General features: G+C 47.5%; 1 protein-coding gene across 7 annotated transcripts in view; it reads left to right on the top strand.

The window, feature by feature from the left end:
* Nucleotides 1-6,282: 6,282 nt before the first annotated feature.
* LOC119164525 (uncharacterized) overlaps nucleotides 6,283-23,383 on the top strand; it is a 61,789-nt gene continuing 44,688 nt past the window's right edge. For 4 of the 7 annotated variants that reach the window (XM_037416732.2, XM_075871986.1, XM_075871987.1 and 1 more), the window contains exons 1-2: nucleotides 6,285-6,737; nucleotides 8,188-8,383. In XM_037416732.2, the coding sequence (XP_037272629.2) occupies nucleotides 8,209-8,383 (175 nt within the window). In that variant the 5' untranslated portion in view covers nucleotides 6,285-6,737; nucleotides 8,188-8,208. Of the gene's footprint in view, nucleotides 6,738-8,187; nucleotides 8,384-23,383 lie in introns of all 7 variants that reach the window. The other 3 variants (XM_075871984.1, XM_075871985.1, XM_075871983.1) reach the window with 3 other exon arrangements.

Below are 23,383 nucleotides of genomic sequence, written 5' to 3' on the forward strand. Positions count from 1 at the left end.
ACAAAAAAAAAAAAAAATGTGTGTTGTAGAGAAACAAAAGTACTTTAGAAGGAATAAAAAAGTGAGAAGTGTAAAATTTTTGGTTACAAAACACTATATATGCAAAAATATTCAAAACAAAGAAAGTTCAGAATATACATTTTATAGATAAATGACCCAGGAACAGTATAAAAAATATTAAATGTTGTACAAAATGTTTCTCTTTACATAGACAAAAAAAATCTGAACCGAGGTGCTGCTTAGTTGCACGTGCAATGTGGTGAATCATTGCATAGTTTTTTGTGAGACACATGTGTACTTGTACAATTTTTCTCAGTAAATCTTTGTTGCAAGAGTCTCCTGGTGTTCCAATAGAGGTAGATGGATACCCGTGATGTGAATAATCTCTGTATAAATGAGATGTCCAATGAACTTTGTTATTTCATTTAGCGTCACCTCTTTTCATGAGCCACCTTACACCGCATAGGTTGGCATCCCAATATATGCATGCAAGCTTATTTCTTTGCATTTTCATGCATATCGTATTAAAAAAAGGCCAATATCGCGCGCAGTTCTAAAGAACGTTTCACACTGCTCCTTAGTCGAGGCCAAGACGTGCTTTGGGGGCCTTGTTAGGAGAAACTCTGCAGCCAGCGCCAGCATACTGCGCTCCAGCGAAGTGTGGACCACGCACGTAACCAGAGTAGCTATAAGATTGTGCGCAAAGGTCTGAAGCTATACGCACTTGCGGCGAAGGAAACAACTTGAGGATGCAAACAAAACAAACACATGAACGGCTGTGGATGTGTCAGGCTGACGCAAAACATTGTCGGCATAAAACTTGAAGCGGAAGTGCTGTCATCCTTGAACGCTAAGCTTGTCGTCACTCAATTCAGGTGGGGTTGCAAGGTAGTTTTGAGCAGGGCAAGTGTTTTTCAGTGCTGATGCGCACGTGATGACGTCATAGGAGTGACTAGTGACAGTAGATGCGACCCTGTGTCTGATATAAAGATGCAAGCAAAACCAATGCTGCTGGAAACTGTTATGGAAGGCCACCTCTCAACACTTTAAACACACGGCGGACCTTCGCAAATATTTTTTTGTAGAACAAATTTTTAGTGACTCCTAGGAACATAATTTGTCAATATGGTTGATTGGGTGAGTTGGTGATACATTATTGTTTTGAAATGAGAGTGCATTACTTGAAAGCGGACAGAAAGACGGAGACAAGCGCTTCTACAGCTTTCTATTGAATATATGGCATAAATTTCTGGCTATCATTACTGCTCAATATAGTCAAATTGCGAAGCTGAGACTTTAATTCGATACTTGGCTTGCAAAGGTTCTTTTCAATACAGAACTTCGATGTTACTGTACCATAATCACTAGGGGCACACACTTCTGTCAGGTTCGCCAGCCTAGTGCACTTTTCCAACAATACACGCACATTAGTTCGCGCAAAGGCCTGTCGAAAATCGCTATGTTGCCGAAATGGGCAAACTCAAATTGATTCTGAAATTTGAGTGGCTGGACTAAATACTAGAAAGTGCTGGCTGCACGCGAAACAAGTTTAACATGTCGAAATTGATTATCCAAAAGCATCGATCACCGCTGATCAATTTGGATAGGTGTGGTAATAAACAAGTTAAACGGACAAGGCACGAGGAGAAGCTGTGACAAACCTATTTAATAAAAAAGAAGGACACAAATTGCTGCTGCTCTAACCGATAAAAGAAATTGTATCTCTAAGTACGGAAGTAGGGGCAGCACACGTGTGTGTGGGGTGGAGTTTGGGAGCTGCATGTGTGCTAGTTTCTAAACAAATTATTTTAGAGAGTATCTATATTGTCAATTATAGAAATCACTAACTGGGAAGCCTGCTCATGTAAAAAAAATTCTCACAATAATAGGAAATGAATGAACAGCAAGCATTGCATCACTTGAGAGGTGGCAAATAATAGTCCTCGCCGTGTGCCAGCTGGGGTATTGTGTGCACCCCACAAATGTTCTCTGACGTCGACAATACTTGCTTGACCTCTGCAACATCACATGCGGTCTCTGTCTATTGCAAACCACGGAAAATGTCGATTGGTCCTGAATACATGAATAAGCAGTCACCCTTACTTTAATGTCAAATTAAAATATCTTATAAGCAATGCTCATCACTAACAATCGATCAGAAGTGTGCCTACATGTAGGACTCTCAAGCATTTTGAGTTTCCTAAGTTTATGTCCAAGGTCCTTCAATTCAAGCACTGGTGCATAATGTTATAGTGTTTGAAAAGAATATTGGTACAATCCTCGTAACTGCATTAAAAGGGCAGTATATTGTATATCACTTCCCTCGACAAGTCAATGACAGCAAATCGCTGGATATATTTGGCTGCTTACTGGCATGTTCATTACCTCTTTCAAGTGTTCTTGAACTGAAAAAAAAAAAAAAAAAGCATGGTGGTGATATCACGTGTAAAGTTCTAAACGCCAGCTAAATATTTGTGAGGAGCCTACACTTGCCTAGTTTCACTGGGACGGGTACATTGGTGACCACAGTACCAGTCTCCAGATTCATAAGGCCCGGGTAGCGCCTCGCACGTTGATGCAACACTCACAGGACTGTCGGACAGTCGCTAGCTGTTGGTCAATACGCACCAGGGATTCCCACCAAATTTGAGAAGGGAAATTCTTAGCCTAACTAAACACTGTGCAGTACATTTCTTTTCACTCCTATGCTGTAGAAGCATTGTTTTTTACATGCAGCGCAACATCAAACCTACAGCATTAGAACTGCAGTTTGCAAAAGCTGCATCTGCTGTTCATTTGTGCACCGCAAAAGCTCTCCAGTGAAGAATAAAGTCGGAAAGGAGTGAAAGGTCAAACCATGTGTGAGATTAGAGTGTTTTAGCAAGTTTTGGCAGTAACGGTAGTTCCGTACAATAAGTACAAATATAGCAACTCGTTATGTATGGTTACGTTTCGTTAAAGTAGCCAGGTCTTGCACATATAAAAAAAGAGAGAACTATAGCGAGAGAGGCCCTACATAATTGGGAAAGGGACAGTGAATAAGTTGAAGGAAAGAAAAGGCTGCCTTCTGAAGAATGCTATTCCCACAGCACAAAGTGCTTGGCTGGTGTAACTTCTTTACCCATTAGAAGAAACGGTGGGTGACCGACAACACTGGGTGTATCCTGTATTGGATGCAGATGCTCTAACTACTCGGCTACCACTCAGTTTTGGGCAGTGGTATACCCGAGGCAACCTGACAAAGAAGGCGTACGAGAGGCACTGAATGAGGACTGGGCTGGCAAAGGCTTTATGGGGGCGGGGGCAATCGCCGCTACCGCTTCCCTATGGATCTTGCAGTAATCTGGGGCAGGTTTTGTATCGCTCTGCAAAGAGATCACTGATCGGCAGAAGTGTTGCACGCCATTCGCCTTGTTTGCTTGAATCCCTGTTTGCTAGTCAAGTTCGTCTCAGGTTTCTGAGACAGCTTGATGGAAAAGCCATAATGAGGTGCACGCTCTCCTGAAGATGCAGACACCACTTAGCAAAATGGTCGATGGGGCGAGTTGGTGATTCATCATGGATTGAAATACGAGCGCGATACGTAGACAGGGACAGGAAAGACGCGGACAAGCACTACTATCAACTGAAAGTTTACGCCTATGCGGTAATCCCAACGAGGGCTGCAAAGTTGCGTCTCTTCCTTTCCTCAACCTCTCATTCTTCTGCACTGGCGGACTGAAGTGAAATGAGCCTAGGAAAGGCACTGGCATGCCCATTCTCTTTTTGTTGTTCCTTTCTATAAATTTTTTACATCACTACCTTTGGCCCGCAGCATGTTGCAAATGTTATGGCCACAGGATGATAATCATCGCCGTGTGCTGAGAGGGCGATCGGCGCGCCTTGGCCCTGAAAACGCTGTTTCTGCGATGGACGCTAAACCAGCTGAACTGCCAGCTTGCAAAGAATGAGAACGTGCCCTAGCACGCGAGAGGCAACGTCGATACATGGTCAATGAAGCTGTTCGCGCGTGGCAAGCAGCGGCCACTCGGCAGCGCAGACAAGCTGACCCTAGCCTCGTCAAAGCCAAGACCGCAGTATAGTGTAATCTATATTACTATCGCAGCCGCGCGTAGGCGCAGGCAAGCCGACTCTTGTGCTGCCAACTCAGAGAAATTTTGATAGATCTAGAGAATTTCGTTAGTATTTAGGGGAAAAAGGAAATTTGTCAACATCTAGAGAAATTTTCTGTTTCCACGTGAAGCAAGCAGATCGACGGAGGCACAGAGTTTCATACAATAATACTTGTATGTACCTCTATGTATGGAGGGGCAAGAGCTTTCGCCAGTGGTGCCCCGTCCTCCGACTCCTGCAGCCGTGTCTATCTTTCCTGTCTTCTCTTTACTTCCATCGCTCGCTGTCCCTGCGCCTCGCTCTTTATCTCTAGTTACCTTTTAATCCTATCCTTTTAATCCTTTCTCTCACCCCATCCCTCGTGAGCTACTGTTGAGGTGCCCTCCCCCTGAGAGACAGTTACAGGGCTCACTTTTCTCTTCTTTTCATTTGAAATCACCCCCCCCCTCCCCCGCTCACAACCTCTTTTTTGTTCCTTAATTTCTTCTAACTTTTCTCTTTTACACCCCCGTCTACACTCCCCCAAAAGCGCTGTGTCATGCCCAGCAGTGGTGCCGAGGGGTGCAAGGGGTATGGCATCTTGGGCTAGTTGGTATGGCATGACGATACAGTTATAGCGCAAGAACAAAACGACGACACAGAGACAAGAAGGACAAGAAGCGCTCGTGTCCTTCTTGTCTTTGTGTCATCGTTTTGTTCTTGCGCTATAACTATCTTCGTGCAAGGGGGGACGGGGCCAGTCAACCTCCTCAACGCTGTGTCAGCGCTCTCCTCTCCCCCACTTTAGCCACCCCTACCCTTGCTTCTGGACTGCTGCTTCTGTTGATGACGACCGTTCCACTGCTCAATTAATCTTTCCTCTTCTTTCCACTTTTCTCCCTTTTCCCTTCCCCGCAGGCACTGCGCCGTGCTCCCGACCGGGTTGCAGAAATAGGTGCCTTTTCTCATCTTCTAACCACTACCCCCACTTTACTGCTGTTCAATCTTGTGAAGTCCGTGTTCGACGTCGATTGCCTGAATCCCGGTTCGAACTAAAGAAAAGGTGATCTCACTCGAGCCCGCCAAGTATATATGTGTTTTCCTTTACACCAACCTCCCATTTTCTCGCCTTTCACCGGCGGCGTTATTTTTGTTTGTTGTTGTTTTTTATCGGTTTCTCTTTTTTGTGAACGCTGTGATTCCGCCAAGGTCACCAAGGTTTCTGTGAAAAGCGCAGCCGAAATAGTAGGCTGCATGTATGTGGTTATTTGCACAGCTCAAAAAAAAAAAAGTTGAAAAAAAAGTGCCTGGTGGAAGAATGCAAGGATATATTTGGAACGAATATATAGCAGTCAACATTTCTAATAAACATATCTTTTCGTTACCATTCAGCAGGTTGCGACGAATGAACTGCCACACGGTATAGTATGCTTTAATTCATGGTTAAACTATTTTTCGTAACAATGTCCTGCATCAGATATCTTGACAAAGATTGAGAGTCACGTTTTTCAAGACATTGTTTATAATTTAAGTAAGCATGCATCACTTCATGTTTTATATGAACACCACCAAGCATTTTCTGCGGAAGAGTTGCAAAACAACAGAATTGATGATTATTTTTGAAAGCTTGCCCACTGGAATATTTCACGCACTACATCTGATTATATATTATTATTATTATTATTATTTCTTTGTAACTTGCATGCTTAAGCGCACTGTATTGTAGTGTAAGATTTCCGTGTTTTGCATTGAACAGCTAGCAGTGTTCCTAAGTATTATTTTGAAAACTATTCCTTCTTCAACCTTTATGCGATGCCTTTTTCTTGGTGATGTGTATAAAATACTGCAATACTACATCTCCCCCCCCCCCCACCCTAAATGTGATGACCGCTTACCTTTGTAATTTCATGGGATAAATGTTTAAAGCTTTTCAGTTTGTACTGCGACATTTTCACCTTCAGCACGGTGATTTCAGAGAATATTTTCAAAAGAATGCGCTAATATATTATAAAAGTGGACTTGGAAATTGTTTTCCACAGCACAAACACATATTAATCTTCAAAAACTGCTTTCCATGAAAATCTAGCGAAATCTAGAGAATTTTTTCACTCCAGAGAGAGTAAAATGGCTCCGCAGGTTGGCAGCACTGGCCGACTCTAGCCTCGTCAAAGCTCCGAGCGCTGCCAGTAGCGCAGCCGCTGGCCAGCGCAGGTACCACGAAGGAAGGAAATCCTCCGTGGCAGGTACAGTGCTGTGTACTAGAATAGTAGGTGTTCTGTGATAGTACACTGTAGCGCAGGCCAGCGAATTCGCTACTGCGGACCCGGCAAGCGGCAGCCGCGCGCAACCCAGAACTGAAAGCTCGGCAAGCAGCGACCGCGCGCCGGCGCAGGCTGGCCAACCCAGAACTGAAGGCACTTCATTGGATGCGACACTGCCTCTGCGCAAAGCTTGCACAGGGAAACAACAACAACAACTGAAGGCCTGGAAAGCTCAGTACACGCGCCAGAACCGAAAAGCCAATCCGGAGCTTCAAAAGAGAGAAGCAGCAGCAAACGCCAGCGCAGCGTAGAGAATTCGGAACTTCGAGCTGCAGAGGCACAGGCTCGTCGCGAGGAACGCCGTCAACGCCGTTTTTGCACGAGGTAGGGTTCCAGAAGGAAACACCGGTCCACCGCTACTGCGTGCTTTGCCCCTCCGCAGGTTTTACGTTTTTGAGCTGTTTTAGACCTGGGCAGCTGGCCTGATGAAGCAAACGATGCGGCTAACCTTCTTTCCAAACTTTTTTGTGTTTCTCCCTCTTCTCTCTCTCTCTCTCTCTGGCGTTATGCCTTTTCTTTCTTTCTCCCCATAATGCTTCTGTAGTCTCCTTTTTCTTTAATTCTGTGTCATTATAGGTCTAGTCGATTAAAAAAAAGTGCACGGCACCGCATTCAAAAAGGTGCAGCCTTTTCTCCTCAACCTCGCTTCCATTTTCTCGCTTGCTTGTATGCTCTGCTGGCCCGCCTGAATAGATGAATGCCTTCGGATCATGGTCTTCTTAAACAGCCCCACTGTTAAAACAATGCCTCATTTACATGGGTGAGAGAAAGTAAATATCATAGTTCAATGATTGTGTGCCTTGTCAGAATCATCTAGCTAGCATTGGAAGGCGCTGGCAACTTGTGCATGTGAATTAAACGTTATAAAGTGTAAACGATGCTGGTGAAATCGGTAAGAAATTTCTTGGTGTTTCTGGAAACTTGCTGGGGTAAAAGGGCACAGTAGCTGGAATTAATTTTTTGGAAGGATACCTTTGGTACGCATGAAAACGTGTAAGAATCCGGCACAACAACCCATCACTCCTGGACACCAAGAACTGCATTAGCACAAAATTGTGACGGATTCATGGGCACGAAAGGATGAGACTCTATTGCAATGTAAGAGGGGTGGTGGTGCTTTTGCCATTGTGAAACTGTAATTTTCCAATGTGAGAGAAATCGTTCTTTTAGTACTACCGCCTCAACAGCTGCCTCCAATCAGAGGTCATGCTACAGGTTGCCTCTGCTGATTGTGTGGTTTCCTGTAGAGCAGGCTTTGCTCTTGTGAGACAATCTTGCAGAAGAAAAAAACTGCTTCACACTGGATCAAAGGCGTCTTTAGACACAGCCATTCTTTCAACCAGTGCTGGAGTGGCGAAGGAAGAGCAATCAACCCACGCAATGAAACCTACACCTGAAGAAATAGCCAGTGCTAAGATCTGACTACTTCAGTGCAAAAGAGTTGTGCCGACTGCACTGAAGTTAAATGTTCTTGCTTTTGAATGGGATTGTGCATTTGTAGCTCGCGTTGAAACATGAGAATGACCCGCAGAAATCTGTTCATGTGCACATTCTTTCTTTATGGCTGTTCCTTTGTTGTTCTTGGTGTGTTCCTCCATTTACACAGTGAAGCAGAGGAGCATCTGCGAATAGATATGGAAACCAACCCCTTTCAGATATGTAACAAACAAGGGTGGATGATTATTTATTTTCTGTGGAACCTGTGGAAGTATGCTTTACATGCCTTTGCGGTTTAATGCATTTCTGCATGCTTTGTCGTGCTCCCCTACTTTAGGTTGCAGTTCCTCCCGCAGCCATGCAACGCAATGCTGCTTCGTGTCGTGACCAGTCTACGTCGTGTGAGGTGGGCCTGTCCAAATCAATACAGGCCGAGCTACCCACTCCTAGCATCTCGAGAGGGACCCAAACCAACAAGTTGAGAGGCCTTCAGGAGTTTTCTTCAACCCCGAGTGTGTCACTGCAAAACAGAGGTACACCGCCACGTATTTCAGTGTCATCCCCGTGCTACGTGACGTCAATAGGCAAAAATGAGTGCCCTACACTCGCCGCAATGACACAGCAGGCAATGCTGACTAACACTCCCGTATTTAATGCACATGCATACCCAATAAAGTGAAGGGGGGATAGCCGCCAGGGTAGCTCAGTTGGTAGAGCATCGGATGCGTTATTCGAAGGTCGCAGGTTTGGACCCTGCTCACGGCAAGTTATCTTTACATTACAATTACTTATAATAATATTTCACATACTTTCCTTGGCAGAATTGTCTGTCAGTTCTCATTAACGTTGTTTCTAACAAAGGAAACGAGCCCTTGTGTTTACCCTTCTTCCCTTTATCCCCGTCATCACAGTCACTTATACCCGTGTCATAGGGGCGTCTAGAAAGTTGATAGTCTATTGACTTAGTGGTCAAAATAGAGCTGCTACATGGGCGCTTCGAAGGCCACCGAGTCGGCAATCTGTTGAGTCAATGCAGCAGCTGATCACTCTGCCAGAGTCTCGATGGTCATTGAGCAGTGGAAGCAGAGACAGCGAAAACGAGCCATCTCGTACACAGTGTGCTTGACTAACAGTTAGAGTGAATGTACTCAAACAATTGTGGTTTAAAAATAGTATCTGGGAGTGATATAGGTTATTTAATAAGGTATATTTACCTCCTGAAATTTTCAAACTACTCAGAGCGATGTGCACGTGTTGTCTATAGAGTATGTGTAGCCGCATTGAGTGGTTTAAACTTGTCCACTGTTTCCAGGTAGAACTTTTTTTAGGCTAGTTGGTGCATGTCATACGGCAGGAACAAGGCGCAAACGAGACGAACCCCAGAAGAGACATGGATGAATGCTTCGTTTCTAAGCTGTCCAGTAGAGAAACGGTGGCAAATTCTACGGAAGCAATAAGGTGCAAAAACACAAGAAGAGATGTGGACAATGCATTACAATGCATAAATAAGTGATTAAATTTTATAAACAGAATTAAGAGACATGTTTGTACCTTTGAGTAGATTTACCATAATATCCCAAGCAAAGCACCTTCTTCCTCTTTTGGGAGGTTTGAAATATGCGCTGACCACAGAGAAAATGCCCCCCCCCCCCCCCTTCTCCTGTCACTCGGTCACGCCCAGTCCTGCTCGATTCTGCTCTCTGCTTACCGACTCCCGCAGCAGTGGTTCCTAGGAACCCAAGTTCTGAGGGTCTTTGGATATGTGCACAATTTCTTGATACTGTTACAGTGTTGTGCCTTGCAGGTGCTTTCAGAGTTAAAGGGTTACTGACACAAGAACTTTGGCCTCACGTTTTTCTGCTGCAATTTGTTGCTGGGGGCCTGTTAGCCACGACACGACACATCATTTGCTGCAGCACGCAACAAATAATTATTTACAGGCCCTTTATTATGGATCAGTTTCGGTTTGAGAGAGCTTCAAAAACCGGGTGCAACTGTCGCCACCTAGCGTGCGGAGCTTTTGACCACGTCAGCACACAGAACTGTGACACAGTTGCGCATGGTCCGCATAAAGAATTACATTTGAATAGGAAACAGGACTGCAATATTGCCAAACACAAAAATTTCTAAGCCTGGGCCACGGCCACGCACTCGCAACTAGCCGCCGTGAAATATAGACTGCGGTAACAAATGCGGCAAAAGAAAAATGGCAGTTATGATGTCATCATAACTTTTGTTGACTGCAGCGTGGTGACATGAGAGAAGTAGGGGGTCACATAGGGGTCCCCTTCAATGGTGTCAATGGCACAATAGAGTTGAGGGCTCGCACAGACTTCAAAATCTTTTTAAAATACCTTCCCAGCTATATTCGCTGTTGATGTTTTGCAGATGATATACGAATGTTCCTGGGAATCAACCCTACAAGCTATCTCGGCCACGAAATTTTGTGTCAGTGCCCTTTTAACGTAAATCATCAAGACAATTGAGACATGTCATTGCCCCTTTGTCGTGACACATGAAATTTTGCACAAGTATTTCCTCGGCGTCAGTGGAAACTGAAAATGCATGCGTTTTCAATGAAACATTTCATTAGGGACATGCTTGGTCGGGATTTGGTGGTGTATCATGGAACTTTTTGTCACATTGAAACCAAAACAATCATAGGGCTGGTGCACACTGGCGACTAGCCGCGGTCGCACGACCATTTGCGACTGGTTGCAAGCAGTCGCGAACGGTCGCAAAGCGACTGCTTTGGCTTGTCGCTACCTGACCGACTGCAGTCGCAAAACAGTTTAACCAATCAGCGAAGATCAGAAGTGACGTCAGCCTTTGTTTACATCCGGGCTCCTCGTATGTTTTTTTTTTTTTCTCAGTGCGCTTGCCTACTGCCGTGAGGTACGAACGACGCGTGCGTTCCTCCATGGATTTTTCCTCGCGTCAGGTGAATGCCACCATGGCCAGCTTTGAGTACTCGGCCGAGCTCCTCATCGTCGCGATAAAAATGTACCCATATCTGTATGAAAAGCGGCACCCTTCTTTTAAAGATCGGACGAAGAAGGATCGGGCTTGGGCAGAGATCGGAAGCATGTTCAGCATGTCGAGTAAGTACCGAGATTTTTTGTTTGAATAGCTATATAAGCAAGAACAGTTGTGTACTGCATGGCTGGCGTTGCCAATGAATGAACAATGAAAATATTGGTATTTGTACTGCAAAGTGACATGGTTAGTTTGCATTAGATGTATTGACTGTGATGTATGCGAGGGCAGTTGTGTCTACGTTTATTCTCGCGACTTTCCGAGTTTAACATCGAAATCGACGTGACAGAACATTGTATAGCTGATAATAAAGCTCAGACGTTCGAAATACTGCTCGCGGTTCCCAACTCACCTAGCGCATGCTTCTTGCTGTGTTTGTACATCATCTTCTGGCCAAGGGAATGTGTGCTTTTGTGAATGTGCGGCCTTTGCAATGCATAATATCTAGTGCGCGGTGAGGGGGGGGGGGGGTGCTACACTTTAATTCTGCCTATGTATTGCAGTTGTGCCATTTTAAAAAAGAATGCAAAGTAGCTTTTGCTTTGAGCGCATTTTGTGCGCTCCATAGAAGAGCGTGTAATTAAGACATACAAAACATGTTTAGCAGCACTCTCTAATGTCCAGATTCGGGAGTCAGACATGCTGTTGATGCCAAATGACATGCAATTGTAAAAAAAAAAAAGATATGGTAGTGTTCTAGTGGCTGGGCGAACACTGAAGGAAAGCACAGATGGGGGAATTTATTCCCCTGTAATGTGGCCCATATCTAGTCCAAATTTCTTCACAACTGTTCCTTTCCTCTCCTGTGTTTGTCTATTGGTGCCTTTATATCTCGATTATTCCTTTCTTCCCAGAGGTTATATCTCTCCGCTTCCAACTGTGCCTCATTTTTGTTTGTTTCCTTTGTTCCTATATTTTAAAGTCAATTTTTCATGTCTGCTTCTATGTGTTGGTATGTTTTCTTGTTTTGGCCCCTTTATTTTCTTCTTATATTTTCCTTCCTCTTGCTCTCTTTATGTTACACTTTGAGTCATATACTATGTTTGTTGCATTTCTTTCTCTCAAAAATTGTCATCTTGCTCTAGTTAGTTTCAACCTTCTTTTCAAGTTATTTAACATGTTTGCTTTTGTTTGACAACAATCTCTCCCGCTGTACATGACAGTGGTGCTTGGCCGATACCAATGGCATATACTCACCTGTGGAGTTTTACACAGTGCAGTAATGCTTAAAAAGCTTCACTGTGAAGGTGATAAAGACATCATGTGCTGGTTCATGAAATAGACTTTTTACCAGTGAACTTCAATTGCCGACAGCATAAACAGCCTCTTTGTTACAATAGCTTGGCAGACATGCTTACCTTCAAGAAACAGTGTACATAACTCTCTGCGCAGCTAATCATTGCATCAGCTGTGATGTCGTGCACATGTAGGTGGATGGTCCAAAACACTAGGTGGGTGGTATTTCTGGAACCCTCGGCTGCAGGTTCCCTCAATCATGTCGTGGTTTCGCAATGTTAAGCCCCTACCAATACTTAAGTTTAGATGGCATGCGATTCATTTTGATGCCCAATATTCAGATTTCTAGGGTGCTGCAACCGAAATGATCTGGGCAAAGAATATAAAGACCGCTCACAATTGTGCAGAAATAAAGTAGAAAATTGTGTAAAACAACATGTGTAAAATACATTACACAACATGTGTAAACAACATGTGTAAAATACATTAAATAGTCAGAAGCATCATTATATAAAGCTTAAATGGAAAAAAATTGAAAAAAAGAGTACACACAACAGTGATGACACACAACAGGATAATAAAAAACATATATATAAACTCAGCAGAAGAAAAGGTACGTTAACAAAATACAATAGGCTGCAGGTAACAAGTGTAGGCGCGAATAACACACACAAAATATTCAAGTAATTCACATAAACAACACCACCGCATAACTACATTAATCGATTGGAACTTCCAAGAACATTTTTACCGCTTTCAGAAAGGATGATGATTCTGTTAGAGTGTCTACATCAGCTGGCAAGGAATTCCAGTTGGTTATTGACAGGGCTAAGGGCAAGTTTTGGTATGTTTTTGTTCTCGGGAAGATGGAATTAACTTTGTTAGGGTGATCAACAAGGGCTGAAATGTGTGATGGCGGGAGGATATGCTTGCACGCAAACTGGGAGTTGCTGTGGAAGAGCGAGTGAAAATTAGATAGCCTTGCAAGTTTACGGCACGTGGCAAGGGAGGGCAGATTAAGCGATTTCAGTATGAAACTTACGCTTTCATACGGTGAGTATGACGACATTATGAAGCGCGCAGCTTTGTTTTTTGAATTGATTCAACCAGGTAAGTTAAATTTTCAGTGTGAGGGTGCCATATTATTGAAGCATACTCCAGCGATGGTCTTATCAGGGAAACGTGTGCATGCAGTCTGGTTTCTTTGTTGGGAACGTTTTTATATTTCTGCCAGTCCTCCGACGCGTTCGTTCTCGACGCTTTAGTGTATGCACTCTTTTTTCTATTAAGCCGTCTTTTAATGTCACGGGTGAACCATGGATCAACCGCTTTTTCAGTTATTATAATCACCGGCACACAAAGACGTTCTATTTCTTTCAATTTGTCACGAAATAAGCACCTGTTTTGTTCAGTAGACTGATTGGGAAAGTTAGATATAAATTCATCCGAAAAAGATTCTAGCAATCTGTTAAGCTTATCAGTGTCTGCGCGTGCGTAGTTAAGTAAATTTTTTCGAACGTTTGTTTTCTTGGCATGCGGAAGAGGCAGAGAGCAGTGAACTGTCCTATGATCACTTATTTCTTCTAAGATCTCAACTTTAGTGCTGTCGGGATGATTGGTTATTATAAGATCTAAAATATTGCTGTCACGTGTTGGTTCCTGCACAATCTGTTGTAGATTGTGATAATGGAAAAGGCGCAGAAAGTTAAGCTGTTCATGGCGATTAGGATGAGCAGGGACAGATAAAGTGGACCAGTTGATTGAAGGATAGTTAAAGTCGCCACCAAGTGTTAGAAAACAATTAGGAAACTTGAGGAGAATGGAATCAATGGCTTCCTGAAGAAGCTCAACAAAATCCTGCCGGCAATCAGGGGGTCGGTAACAGGCACCAATCATGAAATGAATGTGATCGAAATATGATGAAACCCAGACAATATCGAGGGAAGAATCTGAGGGAAGAAGCGATGGCTGATAGATTTCTTGTATGGCAATAATAACGCCACCACCTCGACAACCCATTCTATCTTTACGAAACAGAACAGACGATGATGGAAACGAAAGTTCGCTGTTCGTTACGTCCTCGGTCAACCATGATTCCGTACCTACGACTATATTAGCTGAGCACGTGTACACGAGGGCGTCTATTGCATCAAGCTTTTTATAAACGCTGCGAAAATTAAACAAAAGTAGCGAGACCGATTTTGACAAGTTTGGCGTGTGGTGACGTGTTTTACAGGGTCATTCAGGAGGGCTTTATTTGTTTACACCATGACAATGCAATCATTTACCGAGTCGTAACAGAATGTAGAACCATGCATCTGAAGCTTGTTAAAACGCACCGTATATTTTTCATCGCCTTTACGTTGAGCCTTAGCGTAGTCGCGTAACTTCTTTCTGGCAAGTTGGACTTTTGGCGAGAAATCTTCCTCAAGCCAGACTTTGGGCTTTTGTAGGTCTTTCAACTTTGGGGCGCTAGACAGAGCTTCTAATTTTGATTTGAAGTTCAAAAACTTCACTATGATAGGGCGGTTAAAGTCGGGTCGAGGTTTTCCTAATCTATGAGCACGTTCGATGTCACCAGCCTCAATTTTCAGATGTGTCGAAAAGAATTTTTTGACTATTCTTTCAGACTCTGCATACCCTTCGTGCTCTTCTTCTGGAAGGCCTTTGGTTATAAGGTTATTTCGCCTCATTCGATTGTTCATATCGTCCACGACGTCAGCAAGACCTTCGTTCGTCTTGCAAACATTTTCTTTTACTTCCTAAACTGTGTCGATGACAGTTTCAACGTTTCCTGTCAGGTCCTATACTTTGTGAACGGTGTTTTCTAGGCTTGAGAGGCGGCACTCAATGCTTGTGATCTGCTGTTTGATTTCAGTGTAAGGGGGTTTAATAGCGACGCCAGGTAATAGGCAGACAGCCGGTACGGAAACAAATGCTCGGGCAGTCCAGCGTCTACAGCTCGTGCTACCGCTCGCGCTTCGCACTCAGCGATAGTCCCACTAGTCATTGCCTTGCGAATTCCCCCCTACAATGCCCCGGCGACGAAGACGAGCCATCCTGGCGACTCAAGGTGACGAGAGAACAGGAGGGTCGTAACAGGGCTTGAGGCGACTGACGTGGACCGTCTCACGACCAAGGCGGCACTTGTTCGTGGACGGCTTGAGCGGTTCAATCACATAGGTGACAGAAGAAGGGTGCTGTATGATGCGGTAAGGGCCCGTATACTTCGGTGCAAACTTGGGAGTCAGTCCAGGAGAGTGGAAAGGCAGTCGGAGCCACACGAGAGAACCGACAGGGAAGGTATTCTGAACAAGATCATGGTCGTGGCGATCTTTTTGGAGGGCTTGGTTATCGGCTGTGAAGGACCGTGCAAGTTGACGACACTCTTCGGCATGTTCGGCCATTTCAGAAACTGGGCTGAACTCGGAGGCATCAGGATTGTTTGGCAGAATTGTGTCGAATGTGTTGCATGGGTCACGTGTGTCACCAGCGGAGCGTCGGGTAATTGCAGAACAAGTAGACGACATGCTACAGCGTGGAGTCATCAAGCCTTCTTGTAGTCCTTGGTCTTCCCCAGTTGTACTCGTCAAAAAAAAGGATGGTTCAATCCGGTTCTGCTAGGACTACAGGCGCCTAAACAACATTACGAGGAAAGATGTTTACCCTCTTCCCCGCATAGACGACGCTCTCGATTGTCTCCAAGGTGCAGAATTCTTTTCCTCGGTTGACCTTCGCTCGGGTTATTGGCAGGTCCCAATGGCTGTGTCTGATCGTCCAAAACGGCGTTTGTCACACCGGATGGCCTCTATGAATTTACCGTGATGCCATTCGGACTCTGCAATGCGCCTGCCACATTCGAGCGAATGATGGACAGCATTTTACGCGGTCTCAAATGGAACATTTGCTTGTGCTATCTTGATGACGTAGTGGTTTTTTCACCCGATTTCACTTCGCATCTCACTCGTCTTCGTAAGATTCTACAGTGCCTTACAAATGCCAGGCTTCAGCTTAACCTGAAGAAGTGTCACTTCGGGGCTAAACAACTCACCATACTTGGTCATGTCGTCTCGAAAGCCGGCATTCTTCCCGACCCTGACAAGCTTCGTGCTGTTGCCGAATTTCCTAAGCCGACCACTGTTAAAGAACTACGTAGCTTTGTGGGCCTGTGCTCCTATTTTCGTCGCTTTGTCCGGAACTTTGCCTCCATCATCGCTCCACTCACCAAACTCCTTGCTGGCCCTGCAGATCTTTCAAATTGGACAGCAGCCTGTGACGAATCCTTCGCAACACTGCGCCAACTCCTTACCTCACCACCCGTACTGCGCCATTACGACCCCACTGCGCCAACCGAAGTACACACGGATGCAAGTGGCGTCGGCCTTGGTGCAGTACTCGCGCAACGCAAGCCAGGTTTTACGGAGTATGTGGTCGCCTATGCCCGCCGCGCCCTCACTAAGGCAGAAGCCAACTATTCTGTCACGGAAAAAGAGTGCCTCGCGATTGTGTGGGCGTTAAACAAGTTTCGCCCCTATTTGTATGGCCAAACTTTTGATGTGGTAACTGACCATCATGCACTCAGTTGGCTGGCTTCACTCAAAGATCCTTCCGGCCGCCTCGGACGTTGGGCACTACGCCTCCAGGAATTTGACATACGCGTCTACCGATCGGGGTGAAAGCACTCTGACGCAGATGCGCTTTCGCGATCACCCGTGAAATCTAATGATACGGATATATCAGCCCGGGACCTTCCCCTCTCTGCCGTCAGCGTCACAGACATGCCATCCGAACAGCGGAAGGACCCTTGGATCGCCTCGCTCTTGAATATGCTGTCTTACGCATCAACTTCCGGTTACCCGCGTGCTCTTCGCCGCCAAGCAACGCATTTCGCCATACGGGATGGCCTGTTATACCGTCGCAACTATCAAGTGGCGGGTCGTAAATGGCTGCTAGTCATACCCAGCACCTCCACCACTTTGTAAGGGGGTTTAATAGCGACGCCAGGTAATAGGCAGACAGCCGGTACGGAAACAAATGCTCGGGCAGTCCAGCGTCTACAGCTCGTGCTACCGCTCGCGCTTCGCACTCAGCGATGGTCCCACTAGTCATTGCTTTGCGAATTCCCCCCTACATCAGTTAAGCTGGACGTGGTTTCATCATGACACTTTTTTAGCAAGCTGAGAACATCCTCGATCTTAGGACCGGGATTTGCCTCCACGTCGCCAGCACAAAGCAGCAGCAATGCAAGACACATTGACAGCAAGAGAGTCGAGGGCCTAGGGCTGAGTACACGGATAAGACCTGATCCAGCAGAGAAACGGCTGCCGAAAAAACATTTAGGCATTCGGCAAGCAAAGAACAAACCAATGCGAGCACGATAACTACACACATTGTAGCGAAGCCTCCGAACTATGAAATGGGTCGAACTCTTGAGTACCTTCTAGTGGGGCTACCCAACAAGGACGCCGCTCGCGCTGAGAGCCCGTGCCTGGCTGTGACTGTCGCCATTGTATATTCTCGCTCGTTGCCGGCTAATAAACGCCTTAACAATTTGGTGGAGGTGCTGGGATCCCTGTCTATGCCTTTGGAGCTACGATCACGTACCCTGCCATCTACTATGTACCACGACGTTTCTCAGCAAACGCCTCCTCCAATGCCACCCCCTTGTCCCGGTGTCCCCAGAATCCGCGATCCACCCATCTTCACTGGCGCTGATGGCACTGACGTGGAGGACTGGCTCGCCATTTACGAGCGCGTGAGCGTCCCCAACAAATGGGACGAGGACGGCAAGCTGACCAACTTGGTGTTTTACCTTGCCGGTGTCGCCAGTTTGTGGTACAACAACCACGCGTCCGATTTTGCCACCTGGTCCGATTTCAAGACCGCAATCGTCAACGTCTTCGGCCGCCCTGCTGTTCGCAAACTGCAAGCCGAGCAGCGCTTGCGTGAACGTGCTCAGGAGGCTGGTGAGTCATTCACCAGCTATATTGAAGATGTCCTCGACCTATGTAACAAATCCAATCACACCATGTCCGAGTCTGACAAGATCCGAAACATCATGAAAGGCATTGACGATGATGCCTTCACGATGCTGCTCGCCAAAAACCCCGGCACGGTGGCTGAGGTCATCACACTGTGCCAGAGCTACGAGGAGCTCCGCCGGCAGCGTTCGATGACCCGACGCTCCCCACCACGAGCTGCAACGCTTGCTGGCTTGGAGGCCAGTTGTGACCAAGTGGCGTTGATGGCAGACCTGAAGTCCTTTATCCGCGAGGAAATCGCACGTCAGTTCTCGCTCCTGCCCTTTGCCCACCAACCTGCTGTTCAACAGTCGGCTACTACCGTTCTCCCTCCCATCTGCCGATTGATTGATCAGGAAATAGCGGAGGTAATGCCTGCGTACCACCCTCCACAGCCTCCGGCTCCTGCGCCCCTGAGTTACGCGCAAGTGGTTGCCAGGCCGCCCCAAGTCGTTCCAGCAACCGCCCCTCTGACTTACGCTGAAACTGCCACTCGACCTCCGTCCTTTGCAGCGGGTGTGCCCGCTACGTATGTTGACGTAACCCCTCAGCCTCAGCTTCAGTCCACCATGCAGCCACCGTTCCGTCCATCAGCCCTTGCGACATGGGTGAGACCTACCCCGGTGAACAGATGGCGCACACCCGACAACCGGCCCATCTGCTTTGCCTGCGGTTACGCCGGTCACGTGGCCCGTTATTGCCATCGCGTACAGCCGGCTTCAATTTCTTCACCTGTTGCTGGCCAATTCAGCCGTCCTTATCGCGAAGAACCGCCGTCTATGCCACCTCGATCTCGCCCAGGTCCATCTCGAAGATCACCGTCTCCACGACGCCAGTCCCTGTCTCCCATGCGGCCAAGTGCGGCAGCTCATGAGCGGGAAAACTAGTCGTCGCAGTCCCTGAGGCAAGGACTGCGACGCTATCGCAATGTGAAAGCCCTCAGAGCAGCCCCTCGAATGTCATTGACGTGCTTGTGGACGGTGTTTGTGCATCGGCTCTTATTGACACTGGAGCTGCCGTATCAGTTATGGACGAAAAACTCTGCCGCTTACTTCGAAAAGTGTCGACGCCACTTTCTGGGTTATCCCTCCGTACTGCAAGTTTGCACCGGATTCATCCTACAGCAGGGTGCACAGCTCGCGTTGTCATCCAGGACGTTCTGTATGTCACCCAGTTCATCATCATTCAGGCATGCTCTCATGACGTCATCCTGGGATGGGACTTTCTGTCCCGCCATGACGCCGTCATCCATTGTGCCGCCGCCGGAATTGAGCTCTCACCCTTCTCGCATTTGACGCCAGAAGACAGTCCCCCGACACTGAGCAAGATTCTAACGAAAGACGATACAACAGTGCCTCCAAACTCGACGACGGCTGTGTCTGTCTACTGCGCTGGTCTCTCCGACACCATTGGACTTGTTTCGCCATCTGACCGCGCTTGCAGCAGGAAAGGGTTGCTAGTACCTTTCGCGACCGTGCAGGTCAACCAGGGCAACACTGCTATTTTTGTAACCAACCCGTCCCCGTACGCTGTTACCTTGCTTCGAGGGGAATGTCTCGGCAGAGTGGAACCAGTCGACGACGCACAAGTCCTGGACGTACCCGATGACACGCGCGCTCCCAGGTCGTGTACCATCAATGCTGTTTCCACTTCTGATTCGTCGTCTGCTGATGTATTTGGCCCCTCCATCGCTGACAACCTTACGGCCGTACAGCGTTCCCAACTTCTGGACCTGTTACAAGAATATCGTTCTTTCGATGTCGGGCGAAGTTCTCTCGGTCGCACGTCCGTTGTTACGCATCGCATCGACACTGGTGCCCATCCACCTTTACGGCAACGTCAATATCGCGTGTCGCCTGCTGAACGTCGAGTAATTAATGATCAGGTTGACGATATGCTCCGACGCGACGTTATTCGGCCCTCCGACAGTCCATGGGCGTCTCCTGTTGTTCTTGTTGCGAAGAAAGACGGTTCTGTGCGGTTCTGTGTGGACTACAGGCGGCTCAATAAGATCACTCGCAAGGATGTTTATCCACTGCCACGCATCGATGATGCGATTGACAGCCTTCATGGAGCCGATTTTTTTTCTTTTCTCGATCTGCGCTCGGGGTACTGGCAAGTACCCATGGCTGACGACGCTCGACCAAAGACCGCCTTCGTCACGCCAGACGGCTTGTACGAGTTCAACGTCATGCCATTTGGTCTATGTAATGCACCTGCGACCTTTGAGCGCATGATGGACACCGTTCTGCGCAACTTGAAATGGTACACGTGCTTGTGTTACCTCGACGATGTCATTGTCTTTGCTCCGGATTTCTCCTAGCATCTCCAACGTATGAAAGAAGTTTTCGCACGTGTGAGCAATGCCGGCTTACAACTAAATCTGAAAAAGTGCCGCTTTGCAGCACGGCAACTCACCATACTGGGGTACGTCATGTCCAAAGACGGCATTCTTCCTGATCCTGCCAAGCTTCGGGCCGTGGCCGAATTCCCCAAACCTGCATCTGTCAAAGAACTGCGTAGTTTCGTGGGCCTGTGCTCATACTTCCGACGCTTCATACGAAATTTCGCCACGATCATATCACCACTGACGAAGCTCCTTGGGAGCAACGGGCCCTTCAATTTGTGGTCATCCGAGTGCGACGACGCGTTCGCGAAGCTCCGCCATTTGTTGACGTCGCCTCCCATTCTACAACACTACGACCCTACAGCCCCAACGGAGGTGCACACGGACGCCAGCGGAGTAGGCCTCGGCGCTGTCCTGGCGCAGCGAAAACCCGGATTCCCTGAATATGTCGTAGCATATGCAAGCCGTACGCTCACTAGAGCAGAGAAAAACTACACCGTCATGGAGAAAGAGTGCCTGGCGATCGTCTGGGCTCTTACAAAGTTTCGACCGTATTTGTATGGTCGCCCATTCGATGTCGTCACCGACCATCATGCACTATGCTGGCTTTCATCATTGAAGGATCCCTCCGGCCGTCTCGCCCGTTGGGCTCTTCGTTTACAAGACTACGACATCCGCGTGCTGTACCGCAACGGACGCCAGCATGCTGACGCCGACGCCCTCTCGCGCTCCCCTCTGCCTGAAGGTGATGTGCTCTGCTCAGTATCCTCGGCTGCTGTTTCTGCCATTGATGTTGACATCATCGCTACCGAACAGTGAAAGGATAATTGGATCGGCCCGTTCATCGACACGCTCTCTGATGCATCCGCAACGCCTTCCACGCGTGCATTGCGTCGTCAAGCTCGCCATTTTGCCATTAGTGACGGCCTCCTACACCGACGCAATTACGACGCCGACGGCCGGCAGTGGTTACTCGTGATACCCCGCAGTCTGCGGTCAGAGATATGTGAATCCTTCCATTCTGATCCGCAATGCGGGCACTCTGGGGTATTCAAAACCTACCATCGCATTCGACAACGCTACTTCTGGCGCGGGATGTACCGCTATGTGCAGCAGTTCGTTCGCTCTTGCCTCACTTGCCAACGCCGTAAACCGTCAGCCCACATGTCGCACGCCAGTCTACAACCGTTACCTTGCCCTGACCGTCCCTTTGGGCGCGTAGGTATCGATTTGTATGGACCACTTCCTCCGACGTCGGCTGGTAACCGCCGGGCCATCGTTGCCGTTGACCATTTAACGCGATACGCCGAAACCGCCGCTTTCCCTGCGGCTGCTGCGCGCGATGTTGCGTCCTTCCTGCTGCATCGATTTATACTGCGCCACGGACCACCCCAAGAGCTTCTCAGCGATCGAGGCCGTGTCTTCTTGTCGGAAGTCGTCGAAGCCATTCTGACGGAGTGCCATTCTGTCCACCGCAAAACTACTGCTTACCACCCACAGACGAATGGCCTCACCGAACGCTTTAATCGCACCCTCGGCGACATGCTTTCTATATACGTCGCTGCCAACCACACTAATTGGGATAATATACTGCCCTTCGTCACCTACGCCTACAACACCGCCCCTCAGAGCACGACTGGTTTTTCACCTTTCTACTTGCTGTACGGAAAGCACCCGTCGCACACCATGGACACGATACTCCCGTACAGGCCGGATCCATCTGAGTGTACACCTATTTCCGAGACAGCCAGGCTTGCTGAAGAGTGTCGCGAGCTTGCCAAGACTTTTACGACACAAGAGCAAGAGCGGCAGAAGAGTATCCGTGATGGCTCCACCACTTCTGAGCCCACGTTCCTTCCTGGTGCGCTTGTATGGCTCTCGATCCCGACCTCTGCCGCTGGCCTCTCTTCCAAACTACGTCCCAAATACGAAGGCCCCTACCGTGTCATCGAGCGCACCTCACCCGTCAACTATCTGATCGAACCCGTTGAACAATCTTCGGACATGCGCCGCCGTGGGCGAGACATCGTCAACGTGGAGCGCCTGAAGGCTTATTATAACTCGCTCATAATAACAAGCTGTTAGGTCGCCAGGCAGCTCCCTCTTCGACCCCGGGGTAATTGTAGCGAAGCCTCCGAACTATGAAATGGGTCGAACTCTTGAGTACCTTCTAGTGGGGCTACCCAACAGGGACGCCGCTCGCGCTGAGAGCCCGTGCCTGGCTGTGACTGTCGCCATTGTATATTCTCGCTCGTTGCCGGCTAATAAACGCCTTAACATCAATACCCATGTTCAAAAAGAGGGATCTGCAGGCCACATAAAATTCAGTAGCAGCTATAACAATAAAAATTCATACCTAAAACGGTAGAAAGCAGTGGTTAGACAGTTGCCACTTGTGGCCGCAAATCCCGGTGGTTCGTCGCTTCACTTCGGTTTTATGGGTCTGAAGGTGCTGTCGTCGCTGACATCACGTGGTTGGTCAGCGTCATGGAGATGGCACGGTCACGATCGCTTCGGTCTTCTATCTTCGATAAGCAGTCAGGCGACAGTCAGCACGAGGCGAACTTTGCAATGCTAAAACGGTAGAAAGCAGTGATTAGACAGTTGCCACTTGTGGCCGCAAATCCCGGTGGTTCGTCGCTTCACTTCGGTTTTATCGGTCTGAAGGTGCTGTCGTCACTGACATCACGTGGTTGGTCAGCGTCATGGAGATGGCACGGTCACGATCGCTTCGGTCGTCTATCTTCGATAAGCAGCCAGGCGACAGTCAGCACGAGGCGAACTTTGCAATGATAAAACGGTAGAAAGCAGTGGTTAGACAGTTGCCACTTGTGGCCGCAAAGTCGTTATTGTACAACGTCAAATATTTCTGAAAAAGCAAGGTATTCATCAGC

Source organism: Rhipicephalus microplus, chromosome 8 (genome assembly GCF_043290135.1).
Source record: "Rhipicephalus microplus isolate Deutch F79 chromosome 8, USDA_Rmic, whole genome shotgun sequence".
Taxonomy (NCBI): Eukaryota; Metazoa; Arthropoda; class Arachnida; order Ixodida; family Ixodidae; genus Rhipicephalus; species Rhipicephalus microplus.